Genomic DNA, 22,507 nt, shown 5'->3' on the forward strand with positions numbered 1-22,507 from the left:
TCACCAAGGACAATGGGCAGCTCCGCTGTGCCAGTGTGGCGGGGAGGAGAAGCTACTAGTGTTTCTACAGCACTTAAAATTTGGGAGAGCGTATCCACGGGAAGAAAACTGCTTACTATCCGTGTCTTCTCACACATTGTTTCCTTTGGCAAAAATAGCACAGATGCTCTTGAAACTGTCAACTACAATTTGATCATCTTCAAATGTTCACAACTTTTGACCCAGTAACATCTACAAATCTAGCCAAAGGGAATAATGATGTATTTAGAAAAATGTTCATCACAGCATTATTTTATTATAAGAAAAAAAGGAAAAGTAAGTATCCAAGTAAAAATCTTAAATTGTGGACATTTACAAAATGGACTAGATCGCCATTAATGACATGTGAAAATGCCCATGAAATCATTAAAATACATAATTATGATAACAATGCAATTTATGCAGTCTCAGTCACATACCTGTTGTGCGTGAGCACCAACATAAAAGAGGGGGACAGAACGGACTCCCTCAAAATGCCAACAAAGGTTTCTCAGGGCCTTAGATGCTCAATTTTCAAAAAGAACTTGCACATACAGTTTTTATAATAAAAACAAAGGCTTTTTAAAAAACATACAGCATTGTATTTACTTTGTCTCTTCTTCCTCACTTCATATCTTATCAGGGTAAGAGTAAAAAAGTGTGCATTTGCCATTTAGCAAATCCCCCAAGGAAAACAAAGAGAGGCAGACAATCACCATGCTGGAGTGGACAGTTGCTTGTTCGATGTATCTTGCGATGCCAGTGACAAATGCATTTCTGTCTTCAAAGTTAGTGTTGAAGTTTGGCTGAAAAGGAAGACAGAGACGGTCACAGGGAGGTCAGTGTCGCCGGCTGCGCGCCCCACGGCTGCCAGCACACACCTGGTACAGCAGCGAGGACGGTGGGGGCTCAATGCAGGGCTGTTGGTCAGGCAAAGGCAGCTCTTCCAGGAGGTCGACATTGGACAGCGCATCCTCGAGCGTCACCTGGGCCGCCATCCTGGCCTAGAATGAAACACAAAGCCTCCAGTGCTGTGAGGAAGGTGGGGGCCTGCTGACAACCCTCTGCGCCAGGGAAACAGGCCCTCTTTTGCCTGACCCCTCTCCTGAGGGCACCAAGAATTGCCGAGGTCCCATAGCCGGTGTCGGGGTCTGGCGTCTCTCTCAGGGCTTGCTGACAGGGGAGTCACAATGTCACCTCTCCTGGCCTCCAAGAATGTCACAGTGCAGGGCCTACATGCCACCACACATGCTGTCACTTCTTGCCCTTCCCATCTGGGGCCACCATATCCTCCTACCCCAGGTCTGCCCCACGGAGGCCAGCACAACCTCTGAGGGGGCAACAGGGCTTCCCTGCATGTAGATGCATCCCAAACAGGATTACACGCCAGGGATGGTGATGGAAAAAGCCAGACATGCCAGAGGCCACCTGCAGGGACTACTAAGGTGAGGGCCAGAGGCCAAGGTCAAACAGGGAGGGAGTTCTCAGCAGAGAACTAAAAGCTCAAGGCTGGCTGGTGTACAGGACAGAAATGGAGGCGAATGTCATCACATACACCTGCGCTGGCCCCAGAGGGGAGGATCAGTGCACCCCAGCCTGCCTCGCCCTGAGCACTGCTCTGACCCTGGAAGGCACACAGGGAGTAGCTCCAACCCCAGACAGGACATGCAGGGCAGCTACATGTGTTCTGAGGAGAGAGCAGCAGACGGGCTGGGAAAGAGCGCCAAGTGGAAGAAGTGGCCAGAGGTTCCTCCTAACACTAGGCCCCGCACAAGGCGCAGTGCAGAGATGTGCAGCACAGCAGTTTACCAAAGCCTGGAGATCCAAAAAGGGAACCCAACAGCGCTGGAAAGCACTAGGGGTAGTGTGGAGAGGAAGATCTCAGAAGAGGAAGCCACAAAGTTGCTCATGAATCCTGGACCCACCCCCAAGCTGCATGTGCGTAGATCTAACCCTGCCATGCCGTCCCTCAGCCCACAGCCAGGTCCCACAGAACCACAGGCAGTACATTCGGGGCGGGGGCAGCTGCCCTGCAGAGGTGCAGAGACTGGACTGTACTCATCACACCCCACACAAGGCAGGCCAGGACCACAGCCTGAATTGAAGCAGAACTCTGCGAGGATCCAAGCCAGGCCCAGAGTCTCATTTCCTAGTATCTAAAATGTCCAGCTGCAATCCAAACTGCTCAGAATGTCTTACTCCTAAGGGAAAAGATGAGCAATTTTAGAAACTCCGTACAGGAGCTCAAGAGTCGGGAAATGATTCATTGAATTGAGAGGTAAGCAAACCTTAGGAATTATCTAATCTGAACAAGAGAAAGAAAAAATATTGAAAAAAATGAAGAGCCTGAAGGACCTTTAAAACAAGAAAAATGGCCTGACATCTGTGTCACCACAGGGGAAGGAGGAGGACAGGAAGTGGGCAGCGCCGAGAGCTGGAAACAGTGGCTGGAAGCTCGCCCCATCTGACAGAAGACTTTCATGTACGAACTCAAGAAGCTCAATGGCCTCCAAACAGGAAGAACCTAAAGAAATCCACATCCAGACACATTATAGTCAAAGTGCTATAAACTAAAGACAAAGGAAAAATACCTGGAAAAGAGCCAGAGAAAACTGGCTCATTACCCAGAAGACGGCCACTCACATGCCCATGGGCATCTGCCCAGAAGCCAGGGGGACCAGAGGGAGTGGGCGACACTTCCAGGTCTGAAAGAAAGGAAGTGTCAACCCAGAATCCTACACCAAGCAAAGCGTCCTCTGGGGAAGAAGGTGTAGTGAGGACATTCTTAGATGAAAGGAAATTAAGAGGGTTCACAGAGGCTAATGGAAGCTCTTCAGACAGAAGGGAAATGATGCCAGATGGAAATATGGGATATGAAAGAAGCAAAAGCAACAGACCGGGTAAATAGTAACAGAACAGATGGTTTCCTCTGGAGCTCTTTAAAGGATGCATGGTGGCTGAAAGCAAAAATTAAAACATTTTCTGATGGGGTTTTCAGTGACTATAAATACAAATATCAGAGAGCTGTATCACAAAAGGACCCATGTGGTGTAAGATTTTACATTTCACTTCAAGGAGTGAAATACCGACTGTAAGTAGACTTAAAAGTTAGGCATGTTCTTAGCAATCCCCAGAGCAACCACTAAAAAAAAAGTATATGAAGCAACAGAACTTATAAAAATATTGTATGGAGTAAGTAAAAAAATAATACTAAAAAATACTCAAATAACTCAAAAGAGGGCAGGAAAAGGAAACAGCACAATGAAAAAAAAGAGGGATCTTCTTTCTGTCATGTGAAGACACAGTAAGAAGGTTTTGTCTGCAACCCAGAAAAGGAAGCCTGATTCTGTAACCAGTTCAGACATGTTTCCCCCATGCTATCAAGCAATTCTTGGACACCAGCAGAGCATCCTATAATTCAACTCAATTCTGACACTATCTGCCTGGGATAACATCAGATCCCACAGGTTAATGGCACAGTTTCCAAGACTGCCCCCCTTCCCTACTCCACACACCAGTGGGAGTTTGCTAGAACTCAGGAAACCATTTTACTTACTAATGAGTTCTAGCAAATTAATTAAGTCCAAGGAGGGGGTTGTGGGCATCCCTGATTTCTAACCAGTCTGTCAAGCACGGCCGACAATCTGGACTCCTGCTGGTATCTGAAGTGGGAAAGGGGGCAGTCTTGGGGACGTGTCCTTAGCCTGTGGGATCTCCTGGCAAACCTGCCCCCAGTCTACAGGGAATTTCTGAAAGTCACTTCATTAGCATAAACTCTGGTGTGGCTGAAAGGCGTTTGTCATGATTATCAAACACACCTTTAAGTACCCTTAAGAGTTAGGAAGTTCCAAGGGTTTTAGGAGCTCTCTGTCAGAAGCAGATGAAGACCAGATATATTTTCCTTATTATAAACCTCAGTATCAGGGGCGCTCACCAGAGCCTGACCATGCTGGCACCCTGGCACCCTCATCTCAGATATCGAAGCCTCGAGAACTGTGAGGAATAAACTTCTATTATTTATACGCCAAAAAGGGGGGGTAGGCAGGGGTGCCTAACAGAAATCAAATATTAAAATGACAGGCCTAAATTAAAATGTAATCAATAATGACAAGTGATCACAAACAGTACAAACATCCTAATTAAAAGACAGGGGTTGTCAGCAAAGATAAAAAATCCTAATCCAACTATATGCTGGCTACAAGCAGCTCATTTCATACGCAGTGATGTAGGCGGCAAAAAGGAAGACGAGCCACAGCATGGTCAGAAGGCAGGGGGAGGAGCTGCACAAGCAGAAGCCTCGGGGCACAGGGGCTGCCGGGGATAAGGAGGTGTGCCACGCGGAAGTCATTCACCCAGGAGACACCAGAGCTCAAGGTCACCCAACAGCAGCTCCACGCCACTCCAGCAAATGCTGGCAGGACAGAAGCAGAAGCGACCCAGAGTACCTGGGAATGGCAGCCGCACTCCCTCACTGACAGGACACCAGCCAGAAAACGGACACAAGACTCCCAGGACTAACTGGGCCCAAGTGGCATTTCCAGAACACACCTCCTGACAGCAGCAGAACATCTGTTCCGCAAGTTTCTCACTAGGAATTTTAAATGCAGATATTTTTCAAAATACCTGTTATTTTCTAAAACAAGGAAGACAGCATTTTTCCTTTCATCACCAACTTCCTTCTATCCTCCTGACTTCCTGTCCCACACACAGGAGAAGCCCAGGACAGCAGGGCACACGTGGCAGGGCACATCCTCGCCCTGGCCCCTGTCTTGCAGAGCCACTGCGGGGACCCCACAGTGTCCCCACGGGGCGCCGCCACACTGACGGCCTCCCAGGAGCCAGGTTGCTGGACAACGTGGCCCTGTGGACCCAGTCGAGTCCCACTGCTGGCCCCTCCTTCAGCCCAAGCCCAGGCTTGCCAGGAGATGGCTTGGGGGAAATGGGGGAGCTCCTGGAGTCCCTCCATACCCGCAATTGGTCAGTGAGAAAACAGGTCAGGCCCACCACGTGACCAGGCACCTTCACCTCTGCCGAGCACCAACAGGACCCTCCCTCCACCCCCACCTCTGCCCAGAAGAGGCCCAGACCACCCAAAGTGGGGTAGGAGGGAGGGCAGGAAGGTTCCAGAGAGGCTCAATGACACACTACGTCACATCCAAGAAAAAATATCAAATGCTTGATTCATCTCAAATCAGTGTTTAAGGGCATTTTTCTTTGTATAAAAATCGCCATAGACACAATGAAATATTATTCAGCCCTAAAAAGCAAGGAAATTCGGACAGGCTACAACATAGACAAGCCCTAGGGACATTATGCAGAGTGAAATGAGCCAGTCACAGGACAGGAACTGCCTGATTCCACCTACAGGAGGTACTGAGACTCATCAAATTCACAGAGACAGAAAGGAGCATGGGGGCTGGGGGAGGGGAACGAAGAGTCAGTGTTAAAGGGGGGCAGAGCCCCGGCCCGGAGACGGGTGGTAGTGATGGTCACATGACAACGTGAAAGCTCCTCAACTGTACACCTAAAAACAGTTCAAGTGGCAAATTTTATGTTAAGTATATTTTACCACCATAAAATCAGGAGAAAAAAAGCGGTATTTATTGTAGATAACTCAGCAAATATATTAAAAGAAAAAGGGAAAATACTATCTGTAACTCCCCCACCCCATCAGAAACCAGGTAACACGGCACAAGCTGATTTGTAAGCTGCTTTTCTTCCAACTTCCATTAAAATGCTCCAGCCACCAAACCTCTCTGACAGCATCTTTTCAGCTTCACGAGGAGGAGCGGAGGCGGCTCTGCTGTCGTTTGCTGCCACTCCTCCCATTTGCCGCATTTTCATATTTCATGTTTTTCAGTCACAAATTGCCCTCTGTGTGTAGCCGTGCAGTGCCATGCACAAGTGCATGCACACTCACTGTGCTGCTGGCTGGGACCCCACGTCTCCATCCTGTGAGTCTTCCACAGACACTCACCTGTGTGGCCTCTGCTGCAGCCCAGCCAGGGAAACTCAGAATCGTCAGCTCTGAATCCAAGTCTCCTAAATCTGTCTCCACTTGATCTTTGACACCTCACAATTCCACCTTCAAGGTCTCTTTTAAATCCAACTTACTTTTCTCCATCTCCAAGTGCCACCAGCAGACCTTAGACCCATCAGGGGCATCCCACTGCTCTAGGAATGAAGTTCATGCTCTCTGTGCCCGCTGCAGCCCCTGGCTGTGGTAGCCTGCCCATCCCTCCGTCTCACCCGAGGGCCCTGGGCCTTCCTCTCAGCATGACGCCTGCTGCAGGGCCTCTGGTCCCCTTCCCTGCTCACTGACCATGCTGCTGCCGGCCCCCAACAAACCCACATGCCACGGGGCACCTTGTCTGCCTGGCTACCACGGAGCCCAGGCCGGCCTTGGGACAGAGCCTCAACTTTGTAAGCACCTTCCACAAGGCAAAAGCCCAACAGCACGATTAAAATGACCACTGCCCAAGTCTTCTGGCACTGCCAGGTGGGAGTTCACAGTGTGACAGCTGCATCACATTCACATCTCTGCTGCTCCTGGCTCAGCTCAGAGATGCACACCGCGTGGGGTCTAGTCACAGAGAGGTGGTGCGGGGCCACTGGCCTGGAGGGAAGACCACACGGGCAGCAAATAGGCAGCCATCTGACAGCCTAGGAGAGTCCCCAGAGGGAGTCACTCTGACGGCACCTCGATCTCAGACTTCCAGCCCCAGAAGTGGGAGACAAGACATTTCTGTTGCTCAGGCCACGTGGTCTGTGGTATTTGTCCGGCAGCCCAAGCAAAGTAACAGAGCCAAGAGTGAGCAGAGCAGAGTCGCCAGAGTCGCACTGTGCTAGTGGCTGCTGAACTCTCCTGCCCGCTGGTGTTTCTCTAATCATGAAACAACATGTGCTGCATGCAGAAAAAGTGGTCTGCCAAGGGCAAAACAAAGGCCAGCAGCCACTCCGACCTGGGTCACAGAGCACTGGCATCCAAGTGTCTGGTGTTCAAGGCCTGCTCCCCTGGGGAAGAACCCACCTCAAGCAGCACATAGGCAGGCTTTCTTCTGTGACTGAATTTCTGTTGGCAGCATTCTCCAACCTCAAGTTTATTTTCAAGTCCTTTAGCTGGTCAAGTTACAAAACCACCATTTTAACAGGCCACCAACTAATTTATTTCATAAATTGAAGAGTTTTTAACATAAAGATTTCAAGGAAGAGTATACTGAATGTACTCTGCTGCTCTACCAGTGACTGCTAGAGTATCCTCGAGTCAATTGTGGGGAGCCCTTGGTTCAGGGTACACCTGTGCTCTGGGTAGCCACTCAGCATTTCCCCAGTGGCGGCTGGAGCCGGCTGCAGTCTGAGCTGGGGAGCACGTCCCAGTGTGCAACGATCCTGCTGTTTCCAACCTCGCTTGGCCTGTGTCTGGGGCAAGTCTCTAGACTCGCCCTGAATACCTGGAGAGGTGCAGGCAAAGCGAGGGAAAGCTGTGCTGGGACACCCGGCAAGATACAGGCACTCCACCACTGCACCCCCTGTCCCCGGCTGAGACATGCCCAGGGCCTGGGGCCTTTCTAACTCCACCTGGAGGAGACACACCCAGAACCCAGGCTCAGCTCTGCGCAGGGCAGCCCTGTGCTGACTCCTCTCTCCCACTGTGACACGGGACCACAACTGGGGAATGCACAAATCTCACTGCACGGGGCGGGCAGCCTGCTCACTGCTGTAGCACAGCTCCGAAGCCAGCAAGCTGGGGGCGCCCCCCCCTTCATTCCTCACCCAGACCTGCAGCCTCTGAGTGACCAGGCGGGACCCGAGATGGTGGCCCACGCACCTCAGATGGCCACTGCCACTGGGCATTAGGGGGCCCTCGGTGGGGTCCGGTGGCCACAAGCAGGCGACAGGCAGGTGCTCCCAGTACCAGGCTGGGTGGGCAGTGCACACCAGCATGCCTCCCGCTCCCGCAGCTGCCAACCTTCCTTCTCCCTGATGTTACAGTGTCACCCCCTCAGCCTCAAATAAGTTTTTGTGGGTAAAATTGTAATATTCCTAAATCTCTCGCCTGGCTTTAGTGCATCTCCATATGAACAGGTGTTCCTCAGGGGTGGAGAACAGTAGTTCATCTCTGAATCAGTGGGTAATTACCTGGGCGACCGAGGGCTTATATGAACCTGAGAGGTGAGGGGGAGGTCTCGCTTGATCCTGCCAGAGCAGGAGAGAGACGGCCCCAGACTGCAGTTTATAAGCAACAAACAAGGTTTAAACTTTATTTCTCCCTCTGACTGATTTCCATTTTAGAGGTATTTTACCCGGGGCTTTCCTGCTCAGACTGAGAGTGGGGGTGGGGGAATTGATAAGGGCCTGGCAATACCTGTTTGAGTTTTTTTTAAACCTACCAATAAGAATAAGACAAATGTAAAGGAAAGATATAACGGGCTTAGGCGACATCCAGGGAAGACTGTGAACCCTGTAGTACTCAGTCAATGAGGAACCAGGGGAGGGACTCGCGCACTAGGAGATAAATTATTCCACCTCTGAATGCCTATTGATATGCAGATGCACTAAATAAAGCCAGGTGAGATGTTCTGGAAATGTTACAATTTTACCCACACTAGCTCCTAGAGAAAAGCCTAAGATGACCTTCTCTGGACAGAAAAGTGCAGTCAGTATGTGCTTTTGGATGACTTTCCTGGCATTGCATCCCAGGAGTGGACTCTTAAATTAAAGTACTGACTCTGAAGCTGCAGGTAATGATCCAGCAATCCCAATTCTGGATTTTTATCCAAAGGAAACAAAATCACCAACTCAAAATATACCTGCACCTGATGTTCATTGCAGCATTATTCACAACAGCCACAACACAAACAACCTAAGTAGATAAAGATGTGGTACATATATACAATCAAGTACTACTCAGCTATAAAAAGGAAGGAAATCCTGCCATTTGTGACAACATGTATAACCACTGAGGGCACTATGCTATGTGAAATAAATCAGATAAAGACAAATACTGTATGACCTCACTTATGTGTGAAACAAAAAAGACAAAAAACCCCAACTCACGGATAAAGAGAATGGGTGGTTGCCAGAATAGAGAGGTAGGTGGTACATGAAATGGGTGAAGAGAGTCAAAAGACACAAATCTCCAGTTATAAAATAAATACATCCTGGGGATGTTATGTACAGCATGGTGACTTCAGGTAATAATACTGTTTGGGAGGGGCTTAAAGATGTGACATGAGAAGACAGAAACCTCCACCCAAAACCACATATAATATGAAAATATATCAAACACAACTAATCCTAAAAGAGCAACAGGAAAGAAGACTGCGACAGACTGCCTACATCTGGGGAAAAGAGAAGACCTCATAGAAAAGGGTGAAATAGTAAAGCTGCAATCTGGCGGGACCCAAGCACTCCCCAACCTCAGCTCATGGGTAGGAGGAAGAGAAAAGGTGCAGGGAGAGGGTGGAGGCCGAGGACTGCTGAACACCCAGCCCTGGAGATCTGCTCTGGGAGCATGAACCTATATTACATGGTGCTCTGGAGATTAGTGGGGATAGAAAGCTAAGACAGGTGGAATACTGAGAGAGACTGAGACTCCAGCCATTTGTGGAAAACAGGTACCCACAACTACCTGCTCTGGGACAAAAGAAAGGTGGGCACTATGAGACTTCCCAACAGTGAGAGGGCTGCTAAAGCAACAAGGATTACACAGAGCTTGCTGCTCAGGAGAAAGGACAGGTGGACAAAATTGTCCCAGCGCACTGAGCTCAGCAGGTTGGGAACTTTGGGGAGCTTCAGGCACTCCATCCCCCTGGCTGACCAAGCAGCCCGAAGGACTCCAACACAATATAAAGCCTGCTGCTCCTTCCAGCTGGCCAGCACCAGCTCACAAACCTGCTGCCCCCATCATTGCACCAGGTCAGCCAGAGGGTGGCCCCACCTATGGCAGCTAAAGGGGAGTAGCATAGAGGCTCCTCCCTGCACTTCAGGTCAACTGGCCCTGGCAGTGGAGGCAGCACTGCAGCTGAGAAGCAGGAAAAAGCTCTTTCCTCCTGGCAGACACCAATGCTGCTCACCTGCAACCCCTGCCATTGCTCCAGGGGCTGGGCAGCACCAGAGAGTAGAGCTTCTGGCCACTAGAGGGCACGACATACACAAAGCTATTATTCTGTATTATTCATTACAAATATGAAATGTCAAAATAATCTAATACAAACCAAAATCCCACAAACACCAGAAAGAGGGCCAAGTGAAACCGAAATCACCAATCTCCCTGAAAAAGATTTCAAAATAAAATCAACATGCTCACAGAGCTACAGAAAAATATTCAATACATCGGGAAGGAATTCAAGAAAGAGAAACTTTGAAAAACACAGCATCCGAAATGAAATACACAATGGATGAATTTAAAAGCAGATCACATGAGGTAGAGGAGATGGTATATGAAATAGAAATTAGAGAACAGACACACAAAGAAGCTGAGACACAGAGAGGAAAAAGGATCTCTGGGAATGAAAGAATATTTTGTGTGACCAATCCAAATGGAACAGTATTCATCTTACAGAGGTACCTGAAGAAGAATATGAGAGAGAAAGGGATAGAAAGTGTCTTTGAGGAAATAATTGCTGAAAACTTCCCAATCTGGGTAAGGAAATAGTCTCTCAGGTCATGGAAGTGCACAGATCTCCCAACATAAGGGATCCAAGGAGGACAACACCAAGACATAGAATAATTAAAATGGCAAAGATCAAGGACAAGGAAAGATTATTAAAAGCAGCCAGAGAGAGAAAGAAGATCACATACAAAGGAAAACCCATCAGGCTATCATAAGACTTCTCAACAGAAACTTTACAGGCCAGAAGGGAGTGGCATGAAACAGAAGGGCCTCTAACCAAGAATACTCTACTTGGCAAGATTATCATTTAAATTTGAAGGAGGGAATAAACAACTTCCAGATAAACAAAAGTTGAGGGAATTTACCTCCCACAAACCATCTCTACAGTGTATTTTGGAGGGACTGCCTTAGATGAAAGCGATCCAAAGGCTAAAAAGCTATCACCAGAGAAAATAAAACCACAGTAAAGGAAGTAGAACAATTAATTATGAAGCAAATGCAAAAATAAATCAACTACCCACAAAGTCAGTCAAGGGATACACAAAGAGCACAGAATATGACACCTAACATATAAAGAATAGAGGGGAAAGAGAAAGAAGGGAGAAAACAAAAAGAACCTTTAGGTTGTGTTTGAATTAGCATACTAAGGGAGTGAAGTTAGACTATTAGATAGTAAAGAAGCTACCCCTGAACCTTTGGTAACCACAAATCTAAAGCCTGCAATGACAGTAAGCATATACCTATCGATAATCACCTTAAATGTAAAAGGACTAAATGCACTAATCAAAGGACATAGAGTTATAGAATAGATAAAAAAAAAAACAAGATGCATTTATATGCTGCCTACAAGAGATTCACTTCAAACTCAAAGACATAAACAGAATAAAAGTAAAGGGATGGAAAAAGATATTTCATGCAAACAATAGGGACAAAAAAGCAGGTGTTGCAGTACTTGTATCAGACAAAATAGACTTCAAAACAAAGAAAGTAACAAGAGACAAAGAAGGGCATTATATGATAAAGGGGTCAGTCCAACAAGAGGATATAACCATTATAAATATTTATACACCCAACACAGGAGCACCTAATTATGTGAAACAAATACTAACAGAATTAAAGGGGGATATAGAATGGAATGCATTCATTTTAGGAGACTTCAACACTCCACTCACTCCAAAGGACAGATCAACCAGACAGAAAATAAGAGGCAGAGGCACTGAACAACACATTACAACAGATGGACCAAACATATCTACAGAACACTCCACCCAAAAGCAGCAGGATACACATTCTTCTCAAGTGCACATGGGACATTTTCCAAAACAGATCATATTCTAGGCCAGAATAAATCTCAGTAAATTCAGAAGGACTGAAATTGTACCAACCAACATCTCAGACCATAGAAGTATGCAACTAGAAAAAAATTGTGCAAAGAAAACATAAAAGTGCACAAACACACAGAGGCTTAACAACATGCTCCTAAACAATCAATGGATCAATGACCAAATAAAAACAGAAATCAAGCAATAAATGGAGACAAATGAAAATAACAACTCAACACCTCAAAAATCTGTGGGACACAGTGAAGGCAGTTCTAAGAGGAATGTATATTGCAATGCAGGCTTACCTCAGGAAAGAACAATCCCAAATGAACAGTCTAAATTCACAATTAATGAAACCAGAGAAAGAACAAATGAGGCCCAAACTCAGTAAAAGGAGGGCCATAATAAAGATCATAGCAAAATAAATAAAATGGAGAATAAAAAATAGAATCAATGAAAGCAGAGGCTGGTTCTTTGAGAAAATAAACAAAATAGATAAACCCTAGCCACTTATCAAGAAAAAAAGAGAGTCTAAACACATGAACAGAATCAGAAATGAGAAAGGAAAAATCACTACAGACACCACAGAAATACAAAGAATTATTAGAGAATTCTATGAAAAATTATATGCTAACAAATTGGGTAACCTAGAAGAAATGGACAATTTTGAAGAAAAATATAACTTTCCAAGACTGACTCAGGAAGAAAAAGAAAATCTGAACAGACCAATTCCCAAAAATGAAATTGAATTGGTAATCAAAAAACTACTTGAGAACAAAACACTTGGACTAGATGGCTTCACTGCTGAATTTTCTCAAACATTTAGTGAAGACCTAATACCCATCCTCCTTAAAGTTTTCCAAAAAGTAGAAGAGTACGGAATACTTCAAAATGCATTCTATGAGGCCAGCATAACTCTAATACCAAAACCAGGCAAAGACACCACAAAAAAAGAAAAGTACAGACCAATGTCCCTCATGAACATAGATGCAAAAATATTCAACAAAGTATTAGCAAACCAAACTCAAGAATACATCAAAAAGATCATCCACCATGATCAAGTGGGATTTATTCCATGGATAGAAGGATGGCACAATATTCGAAATCCATCAACATCATGTACCACATCCACAAATACAAGGACAAAAATCACATGGTCATCTCCATAGATGCTGAAAAAGCATTCAACAAAATTCAACAACCATTCATGATAAAAATACTCAACAAAATGGCTGTAGAGGGCAAGTATCTCAACATAATAAAGGTCATATATGACAAACCCACAGCCAACATCATACTTAACAGCAAAAATCTGAAATCTATTCCTCTAAGATCAGGAACAAGACAAGGATGCCCACTCTCCCCACTTTTATAATTCAACATAGTGGAACCTATCAAAATATCCATAGCATTCTTCAATGAACTAGAACAAATAGATATAAAATTTATATGTAATCACAAAAGACCCTGAATAGCCAAAGCAATCCTGAGAAGGAAGAATAAAGCAGGGGAATTACACTCCCCAACTTCAAGCTCCACTACAAAGCCACAGTAATCAAGACAATTTGGTACTGGCACAAGAACAGACCCATAGACCAATGGAACAGACTAGAGAGCCCTGATGTAGACACAATCATACATGGTCAATTAATATACAATAAAGGAGCCATGGACATACAATGGAGAAATGATAGCCTCTTCAACAGCTGGTGTTGGCAAAACTGGACAGCTACATGTAAGGAAATGAAACTGGATTACTGTTTAACTCCATACACAAAAGTAAACTCAAAATGGATCAAAGACCTGAATGTAATTCATGAAACCATAAAATTTTTAGAGGAAAACATAGGCAAAAATCTCTTGAATATAAATATGAGCAACTTTTTTCTGAACACATCTCCTTGGGCAAGGAAAACAAATGCAAAAATGAACAAACGGGACAACATCAAACTAAAAAGCTTCTGTGCAGCAAAGGACATCATCAGTAGAACAAAAAGGCATCCTACAGTATGGGAGAATATATTCATAGATGACAGATCTGATAAGGGGTTAACATCTAAAATATATAAAGAACTGACACACCTCAAGACCCAAAAAGCAAATAACCTGATTTTAAAAATAGGTGGAGGATCTGAACAGACACTTCTGCAAAGAAGAAATTCAGATGGCCAACAGGCACATGAAAAGATGCTTCACATCACTAATCATCAGGGAAATGCAAATTAAAACCACAATGAGATATCACCTCACTCCAGTTAGGATGGACAACATCCAAAAGAGTAGGAACAACAAGTGCTGGTGAGAATGCAGAGAAAGGAGAACCCTCCTACACTGATGGTGGGAATGTAAATTAGTTCAACGACTGTGGAAAGCAACATGGAAGTTCTTCAAAAAGCTAAAAACAGAAATACCAATTGACCCAGGAATTCCACTCCTAGGAATTTACCCTAAGAAAGCAGGAGCCCAGTTTCAAAAAGATATATGCACCCCTAATGTTTACTGTAGCACTATTTACAATAGCCAAGATATGGAAGCAACCTATGTGTCCATCAGTAGATGAGGGGATAAAGAAGCAGTGGTCCATACACACAATGGAATATTATTCAGCCTTAAGAAGAAATCAAATCCTACCATTTCCAACAACATGGATGGAGATCGAGGGTATTATGTTCAGTGAAATAAGCCAAGCAGAGAAGTACAAGTACCAAATGATTTCCATCATTTGTAGAGTATAACAACAAAGAAAAACTGAAGAAACAAAACGGCAGCAGACTCACAGCCTCCAAGAAAGGACTAGCAGTTACTAAAGGAGTGGGGGTAGGGAAGGGCAGGTGGGGAGGGAGGGAGAAGGTGACCGAGGGGCATTTTGATTGGCACACATGATGTGCGGGGGGTCATGGGGAAGATGGTGTAGCACTGAGAGGTAGTGACTCTGTGGCATCTGACACTGATGGACAGTGACTGCAATGTAGTAACCACAATGTTGCTCAGGTGAAACCTTCATAAGTATGTGTATCTATGATCCCTTAATAAAAACCTAAAAATAATAATTAAAAATACTGTTTTGCATAGATCTTTAAAGTTCACATCACAAGAAAATAATTGGAACTGTGGTAATCATGTTGGCTAGACTTATTGTGGAGATTATTTCACAGTATGTATATATACTGAATCATCATGTTGCACACATGAAAGTAATATAATGTTATATGCCAATTATATCTCAATTTTTTAAAAAGCTGCAGGTAGAATAGGGTAAGGTGCCCTCCCATAAGGCCACACGGACACAAGCACGTAGTCTTACCATCAAGGATCACCTTCATTCTTACAGCTTAATGAATGGAGTCACATCTAAATATTCTTTGCATTCATTTTATTCTAAGGCTGAACACACTTCTACATAGTAACCCATTGCCTGTGTGTGTGTGCGTGACTTGCCAGTTTACTTTGTTTTCCTGTTACTCTGTCCTTTGAAATCTCAGTGTTTCCCTCTTTGATGGAGATAGGTACTCGATACACTACTGATATTAAGGACATTCAACGTGTTGTAAAAATTGCTGCAAATATTTTTCCCAAGTCAGGCTACTTGCCTTTCTATGTCACTTACTTTTTTCTTTGAAATTTCAGCTTTAAATTTTTACCTTATCAACCTTTACTGCCTTTGCCCTTTGGAATTTCCCCTTTCACTTGTACACTTATCAAGTAGGAAGATCTCTGGCAGCCCCAGCCCAGGGAAGGGCAGTTTCGAATTCACAAACCCCATCTCAGCAAATGGCTCACTCACTATCAGAAGTCAAATGATTGCGCATCTGAGAAAGTTTTGAGCCAACTGTTAACTGCAAAGAACTAACTTAAATGTAATACTGAGACCCATAAAGTTTATAAACTGATTGACGGTAGCAATTTATTGGACATCAGATGCACAACCGCTCTTAGATCCTGACCCACTCTCAACTTAGTTGTGGTTGATAATGCCATGAAGACAAGTGACCCACTGAATACAAAAACTGGGGGCCTGTCTGTGATCCACAGCAAACTCCACCTCGGCACCAATTCCCTGCGTTCTTCTTTGCAAGTTTCATCTTATCTTTAAGTAATCTTAAAAGGCACTTCTCAAATTCAGTTTTTAATAAATGGGGTAACATGCTATCTGTAATTGTCTCACTTTTTTCACTGCTATGTATCACTAAGATGCATCAGCATGTTACATGTTGCTCTGCAGCACTGTTTTGGCAGGTGTATACTCTTCCACTGAACAAATGTACCTCAGGCTATATGCCCAGCCTTCAGAGGCTGTTTAAAGAGGCTTTGTTATAGTGAACAGTGAGGAAAATCCTTGCATACATACATGTGCAAGAAAGCCTCTAGGGAATTCTGTATTTTTTTTTCCTATAAAGGGCCAGAAGTTGGGAACTGTCCTGTGAGTCTCTAAGAACATCCTTATTCTTAGGAAATACACACTGATATGTTTAGGGGTAAAAGGCCTCAAATTGGTGGAAAAAGTTTTGTCCGTGTGTGTCTTCTTTGTACTATTTTCACTTTTGCAATGTTTGTAAGTTTGAAATTATTTAAAAAGAGAAAAATGGAGTATTTTCTTGAAGGATTTTTGTGAACATGGGGAAAAAGAATTTAAAATGTTCAGAACAGATTTTTCCGAAGCCCTTGGAAGTGTGCTTTAGCGGTTCCTCAGAGTTCTGACTCTTGGCAGGTTACACCTGCACCAATACAGAGGGAAATACAACTTTTCAACCAGAGCACCTGCCTTGGAAATCCCTGCATCTGCCAGGAGGGAGAGTCCTACACTCCTGGACCTGCAGCAGTCCCCACAAAGTGGGCTACAAACCATACATCCTCAGGCAGGGCTTTTAGAGATGCTTTTCCACACAAGTCAGTCCCAGGAACGATCATTTTAGTTCCAGATCCAGAATGCTTCAGACCATCACAAAGTGCTGGGCTTTTATAAAATATCTAAAGCTCCAAATTTTCATAATTTTCATAAGCTTCAATTACATAATAATTTTCCACTTCCCAGATATTTAGGATCTCAGATATTTCTCTTGTAGGAAATAGTGAGAGATCTTAACACTGCAAAACCATTTCCATTTCTAGCCCAGAAAAAAGCAGCAAAACTCCAACACCATTCATGTTTCTAAAGAGAACTTTCTCTTGGAGATTTGTACTGAAGAGCTGATGAACGAAATGAAATGCTGCATCTGGAGTTTGTTTCACAGCAGCACATGTGGAAGCGGATTACAGAAGAACACAGACTACTGCTCAGGGTTCAGGAACACTGTGTTCTGTGCCTCTGTACATCTTGGAATTGCCCACAAGGAACACTTTAATGGACATATACATGAGCTTGCGAGTTTCCCTGCAGGTGCCGAGGTACCAGTCAGTGGCTCTACCGGCAGACACCAGAGCTCCTGAGGCTGGGCAGGTGGCCTGGCAGCCCCTCCCACCAATCTAGAACTCTGTTTTAAGTTCTGTCCTGTCTAGTTTTAATTATCTATATCTTTTTTTCCTGTGGTAGTTAAAAAGTCTTCAAGAAGCATGAAGTTTTCTTGCAAACAGCCATTTTCAGGCTGCTACAAAGCTGACAAGATGAAACTGTACTCCGAGAACCATAAATGCCTGAGAGTGGGCTCCTCTGGCCCAGCAGCCCAGGACACCAGAGAGCGAGGGTACCAGCTGGCTGCCCTGTAGAACCACCAGAGAGGCCGAGCACAAATCAGACTCTCAAACCTCACCCCACAGCAGCAGGGCTGGAGTGCTCTGGGCATCTGCATTTTTAACACCCAGCCCACATCCAACGCCCTTAATTCTGGGCAAAAGCTACCGGCCCACACTTTGAGGAACTGTTTTGGTGGTCTCCAGTTGGGTATGAACCCTATAATCATTTGACATGATGGAAGTAAATACTGGGCCAACTGTGTTTTTTACTAAAAAAGAATGAGGAATACATATCTGACAAGGGGTTAACATCCAAAATATATAAAGAATTCACACGCCTCAACACCCATAAAGCAAATAACCCGATTAAAAAATGGGTGGAGGATATGGACAGACACTTTTCCAAAGAAGAAATTCAGATGGCCAACAGGCATATAAAAAGATGCTCCACATCCTTAATTATAAGGGAAATGCAAATTAAAACAACGAGATATCACCTCACACCAGTTAGGATGGACAACATCCAAAAGACTAGGAACAACAAGTGCTGGCGAGTATGCAGAGAAAGGGGAACCCTCCTACACTGCTGGTGGGAATGTAAAATAGTTCAACCATTGTGGAAAGCAGTATGGAGGTTCCTCAAAAAACTAAAAATAGAAATTCCATTTGACCCAGGACTTCCACTCCTAGGAATTTGCCCCAAGAATGCAGCAGCCTAGTTTCAAAAAGACTTATGCACACCTATGTTTATCACAGCACTATTTATAATAGCCAAGAAATGGAAGCAACCTAAGTGTCCGTCAGTAGATGAATGGATAAAGAAGCAATGGTACATATACACAACGGAATATTATTCAGCCATAAGAAGAAAACAAATCCTACCATTTGCAACAACATGGATGGAGCTAGAGGGTGTTATCTCAGTGAAATAAGCCAGGCGGAGAAAGACAAGTACCAAATGATTTCACTCATCTGTGGAGTATAAGAACAAAGAAAAACTGAAGGAACAGAACAGCAGTAGACTCACAGAACCCAAGAATGGACTAATGGTTACCAAAGGGAAAGGGACTGGGCAGGAGGGGTGGGAAGGGAGGGATAAGGGGAAAAGGGGCATTATGATTAGCACACATAATGTAGGGTGGGGCACGGGGAGGGCTGTACAACACAGAGAAGACGAGTAGGGATTCTGCAGCATCTTACTACGCTGATGGACAGTGACTGTAATGGGGTATGTAGTGGGGACTCGATAATGGGGGGAGTTTAGTAACCACAATGTGGCTCATGTGACTGTATATTAATGACACCAAAATAAAATAAAAATAAATTTAAAAAAGGAATGAGGAATAAAGTCACTCTTACAACTACACATCTGGTCCTTTACTGGCATCCTAGAGGAGCAGCAGGAACCCAAGCTCTGAGGGCTCTGCATCAAGGACCCAGCCCCAGGGACTGTGGAGCGCTAGTGGAAACACTGAGTTCTAACTAAATGAACTGTTATGGGCTGAATTGTACCCTCCACCCCAAGCCTAATCCATATGTTGAAGCCCTAACCACCCCACAACCTGAGACTGTGACAGGTTGAGAGATGGGTCTGTGCAAAGTTAATAAAGTGGTTCTACTTCAGTATGGCTGGTGCCCTTATAAGAAGAGATTAGGACACAGGCATAAAGGTAAGGCCATGTGAGGATACAGAGGAAAGATGGTCATCCACAAGTCAAGGAGTGAGGCCTCAGGAGAAAACACCCCTGCCGACACTTTGATCTTGGACTTCCAGACTCTGGGACTATGAGAGAGAAAGTTTCTGTTTGTTACGAGCATCCTAGTGACTAATGCTCAAGCCTCCTAGACAGGTTTCATTCCTGCAAAGATGCTGGGGATGTAGGAAGTCAGGAGCCCCGGCAGCCACATCCCCCACCAAAGTTAACAGCTGGCCTCGCTCTAGGCTACAGATGTAGGCAGCTCTGAAACAGCTGGAACAAGGCTGCCACAATGAAGAGGCATGGGAAACACTGCATCCTCTCTACTACCTATTATTAATGTATATACTGAACATAACTTATTTACTGAGTAAGTATATGTAAACTTTTCAGGCAACCTGAGGTACCTGGAAGCATCAACTTGGGCATGTGGGAGGGGATGCAGTACAGGGAGGCAGGGAGCTGCCAGGTGAACCAGCCGAAGCCTGTGAACCAGCACAGGGCTAAAATCAGCAGGCAACCAACCAGTTCTGAGACCTGGAGAGCTCTGCAGGAACATGAAGACGGCCCAGACACACTTCAGCTGAGCCCAAGTAAGACAGGCGACCTGGCCTTCAGGTGTGTGTGTCCCCTCCTGCAGGATCTTCTGAGAGAGCTCACGGGGTTGGCCAGTGGGGCATGCTTTCCAGTCACTCTAAATGAAATCACAAAGCTCCTGACGCCCACAGAGTTTTAAACAGACTTTCAAGTATACCATCTTGGCTAACTCTGCAGGAATGTACTTGACCTATGTAAAAAGGAAAATTCAGGGGGAAGTTGAGAATTTCACACTCAGTCTGCAGGAAGGGTGAGCACAGGGCTGTGTCTTTGCACACACCTCCTGGGGTCCATAGGCCGACAGTGCCCAGGGCCAGGGCCAACCCTACTGCAGTCTGAGGGGCGCCCCCAGGCTGAGTCATACCTCAGAGGTCTGATAATACAGCACATCTCCCTCCTGCCTTGACCCTGAGTCAGAGTTAGGGCAATTTGAGGGCTCCAATATCTTCTCAAGAGCCCTAGAATCCTAACCAATTCCACACAACCTAAGGGTAAGCCAAAATGTGCTCCTGGAATACAATGACCCTCAGCAAACTCAGCACAGGGGCACACACATGGGCAGGGCAGGAAGGCATATCTCCTGCGGCAGCTACCCCAGTCCTGGCTGGGCTCACCCCACTCTGTTCACCTCTGGTGCATATAAAGGCATATGTGGATGCTGAGAGGGTCACACCTCTCTCAGCTCCTGTACAAGTCTGACAGTGATGTAGTGATGCATGTGCAAGATGTGCTCCCTTTTCCTGGTGGGGGAGGATAGGCAGTGCTGATTCTCCCCTTGCTCGGCTGATGGTTTCAGAGGGCAAGGCCCCTTGCAGTGCCCTCCCTTTGTATGGGGTTTGCCTTATACACACAGCCAATCTGTTAGAAAGACAGTTATCTAAAATGCAATATTAAAACACAAAATAAAAATTATCCCGTGACAGCTAGTTTTATTGTCAACTTGGCTATGCAATGATATGATCCAGTTTTCCGTCAAATAACAGTCTAGATGTTACTATGAAAGTATTTTTTTGGATGTGATTAACATTTAAATCAGTAGACTACAGTCTCTGCTGTGGATGGGCCTCTTCTAATCAGCTGAAGGCTTTAAGAGAAAACAGACCAAGAAAAATTCCAGGCAAAGGAATTCTGCCTCCAGACTGCCTCTGGACTTAAGCAGCAGCAGCAGCTCTTCCCTGGGTCTCCAGTCTGCCTTCTGTGACTCTGGACTTGCCAGCCTCCACAAGGACGTGAGCCAATTCCTTAAAGTAAATCCCTCTATATATTGGTTCTCTTTCTCTGGAAAATCCCGACTAGTACACACCTGCGCACCCCAATCAAAACAAAGAAAAAAACACAACTTGCATGTACAAAAACCCCATCAGTGTGGTCACTACGGCAGGAGCAAGGCTGCTCTGGGGTGTGTAGGTTTATCATGCACATGCATCAAGTGTGCTTGATTTAACACACTTGTTATTCAGTGATCTCGGGGGGTGGCCAAACACAGCAAGTCAGGAGTCCAGGTGCTTTTAAACCTCTTGGGTTTTGTGGAGACTGGTCCTTCTAGGCAGAATTTGTGGAAAAAGAAGAAATTCTCTAAGATGGACCAGCTCAAGCCTTACACAGGGATTTAAATATAATACAAACCCTCATCACCACTTCTGACTTGTGTTTCTTCAAAGCCAAGTGTATCTTCTTCTGTGTTCAAGGATGAGCTGATGCCCACCTCGAGGACACGTGGACCCCAGGAATGGCCATGCTGGCTCTGAGCATACAATTCCAGCTATGGAATCAGGTTCTAATATAGAACTCACTGCTCCCTAATCATTGATTTTTCTCCTCTGTGGAGCAAAATCCACCCACGGGAGAGTGGAGCACAGGGCCTAACAAGTTTGGCTAGTGGAGTATCTGAGATATAAATGCAAAATCACAAGTATGCTGGTTTCAAGGTCTCAGTGGTTATCATTGTCCATTTGTCTTATTCACAACTATGTGAAAGCCACAGTTCAAGGTCCATCATTTCTGTTCCCACAACCATGCACGCAAGTGAGGCAGTCATGATAAAATTGGAGGAGGTAACAACCAGTTAAATGAATGCCTGATGAGCTTCTGCGGGACAGCACAAACGCACACCACACTCAAACCATCACAGAGGTAAAAAAACACACCCCAATTTTCTTGAGACCATGTTCTGAGAGGACTTTAACACAAAAAAATTTACATAAATGCAAATTGTATCTCTGGAATTCACTGAAATCCTATTAGATAACCTGAAATCAGTCCAGAGCTGCTGTGTTTAAGCCCTACACACAGCTCTCAGTTCTCCACTGGCTCCTGTAGAGCTGCTGTGCAGAAGCCCACTTGGAACCTGTACAAGGAGAATAAATAAAATGGCAGAGACAAGTCCTACCATGTAGGTGTTTACACTAAATATAAGTGTACTAAACAATCTGAAGACAGAAAAAACATTAAACAATTATATGCTGCCTTTGAGAGATGCATTTTAAGTTAAAAGATACAAATAGGATGAACCTAAAAGGATGGGAAGAGTTGCACCACATAAAGAGAAACCAAAAGTGGGCAGAAGTGGCTATACTAATATTAGACAA

At 45.0% G+C, this 22,507-nt stretch overlaps 1 protein-coding gene across 2 annotated transcripts in view; it reads right to left on the reverse strand.

Moving 5' to 3' along the window:
- The window catches only part of CYFIP1 (cytoplasmic FMR1 interacting protein 1), a 97,937-nt gene that overhangs the window by 70,447 nt on the left and 4,983 nt on the right, over window positions 1-22,507 (reverse strand). For both annotated transcript variants that reach the window (XR_012127078.1, XM_017660242.3), the window contains exons 2-3: window positions 900-1,022; window positions 735-824 (exon numbers count right to left, since the gene is read on the reverse strand). Coding sequence is in view for 1 of the 2 variants with exons in the window: in XM_017660242.3 (XP_017515731.1) it covers window positions 735-824; window positions 900-1,016 (207 nt within the window). In the remaining variant the exon portion in view is untranslated. The remainder of the gene's footprint in view (window positions 1-734; window positions 825-899; window positions 1,023-22,507) is intronic.

The sequence above is a fragment of the Manis javanica genome, chromosome 18 (genome assembly GCF_040802235.1).
Source record: "Manis javanica isolate MJ-LG chromosome 18, MJ_LKY, whole genome shotgun sequence".
NCBI classification, from domain to species: Eukaryota; Metazoa; Chordata; class Mammalia; order Pholidota; family Manidae; genus Manis; species Manis javanica.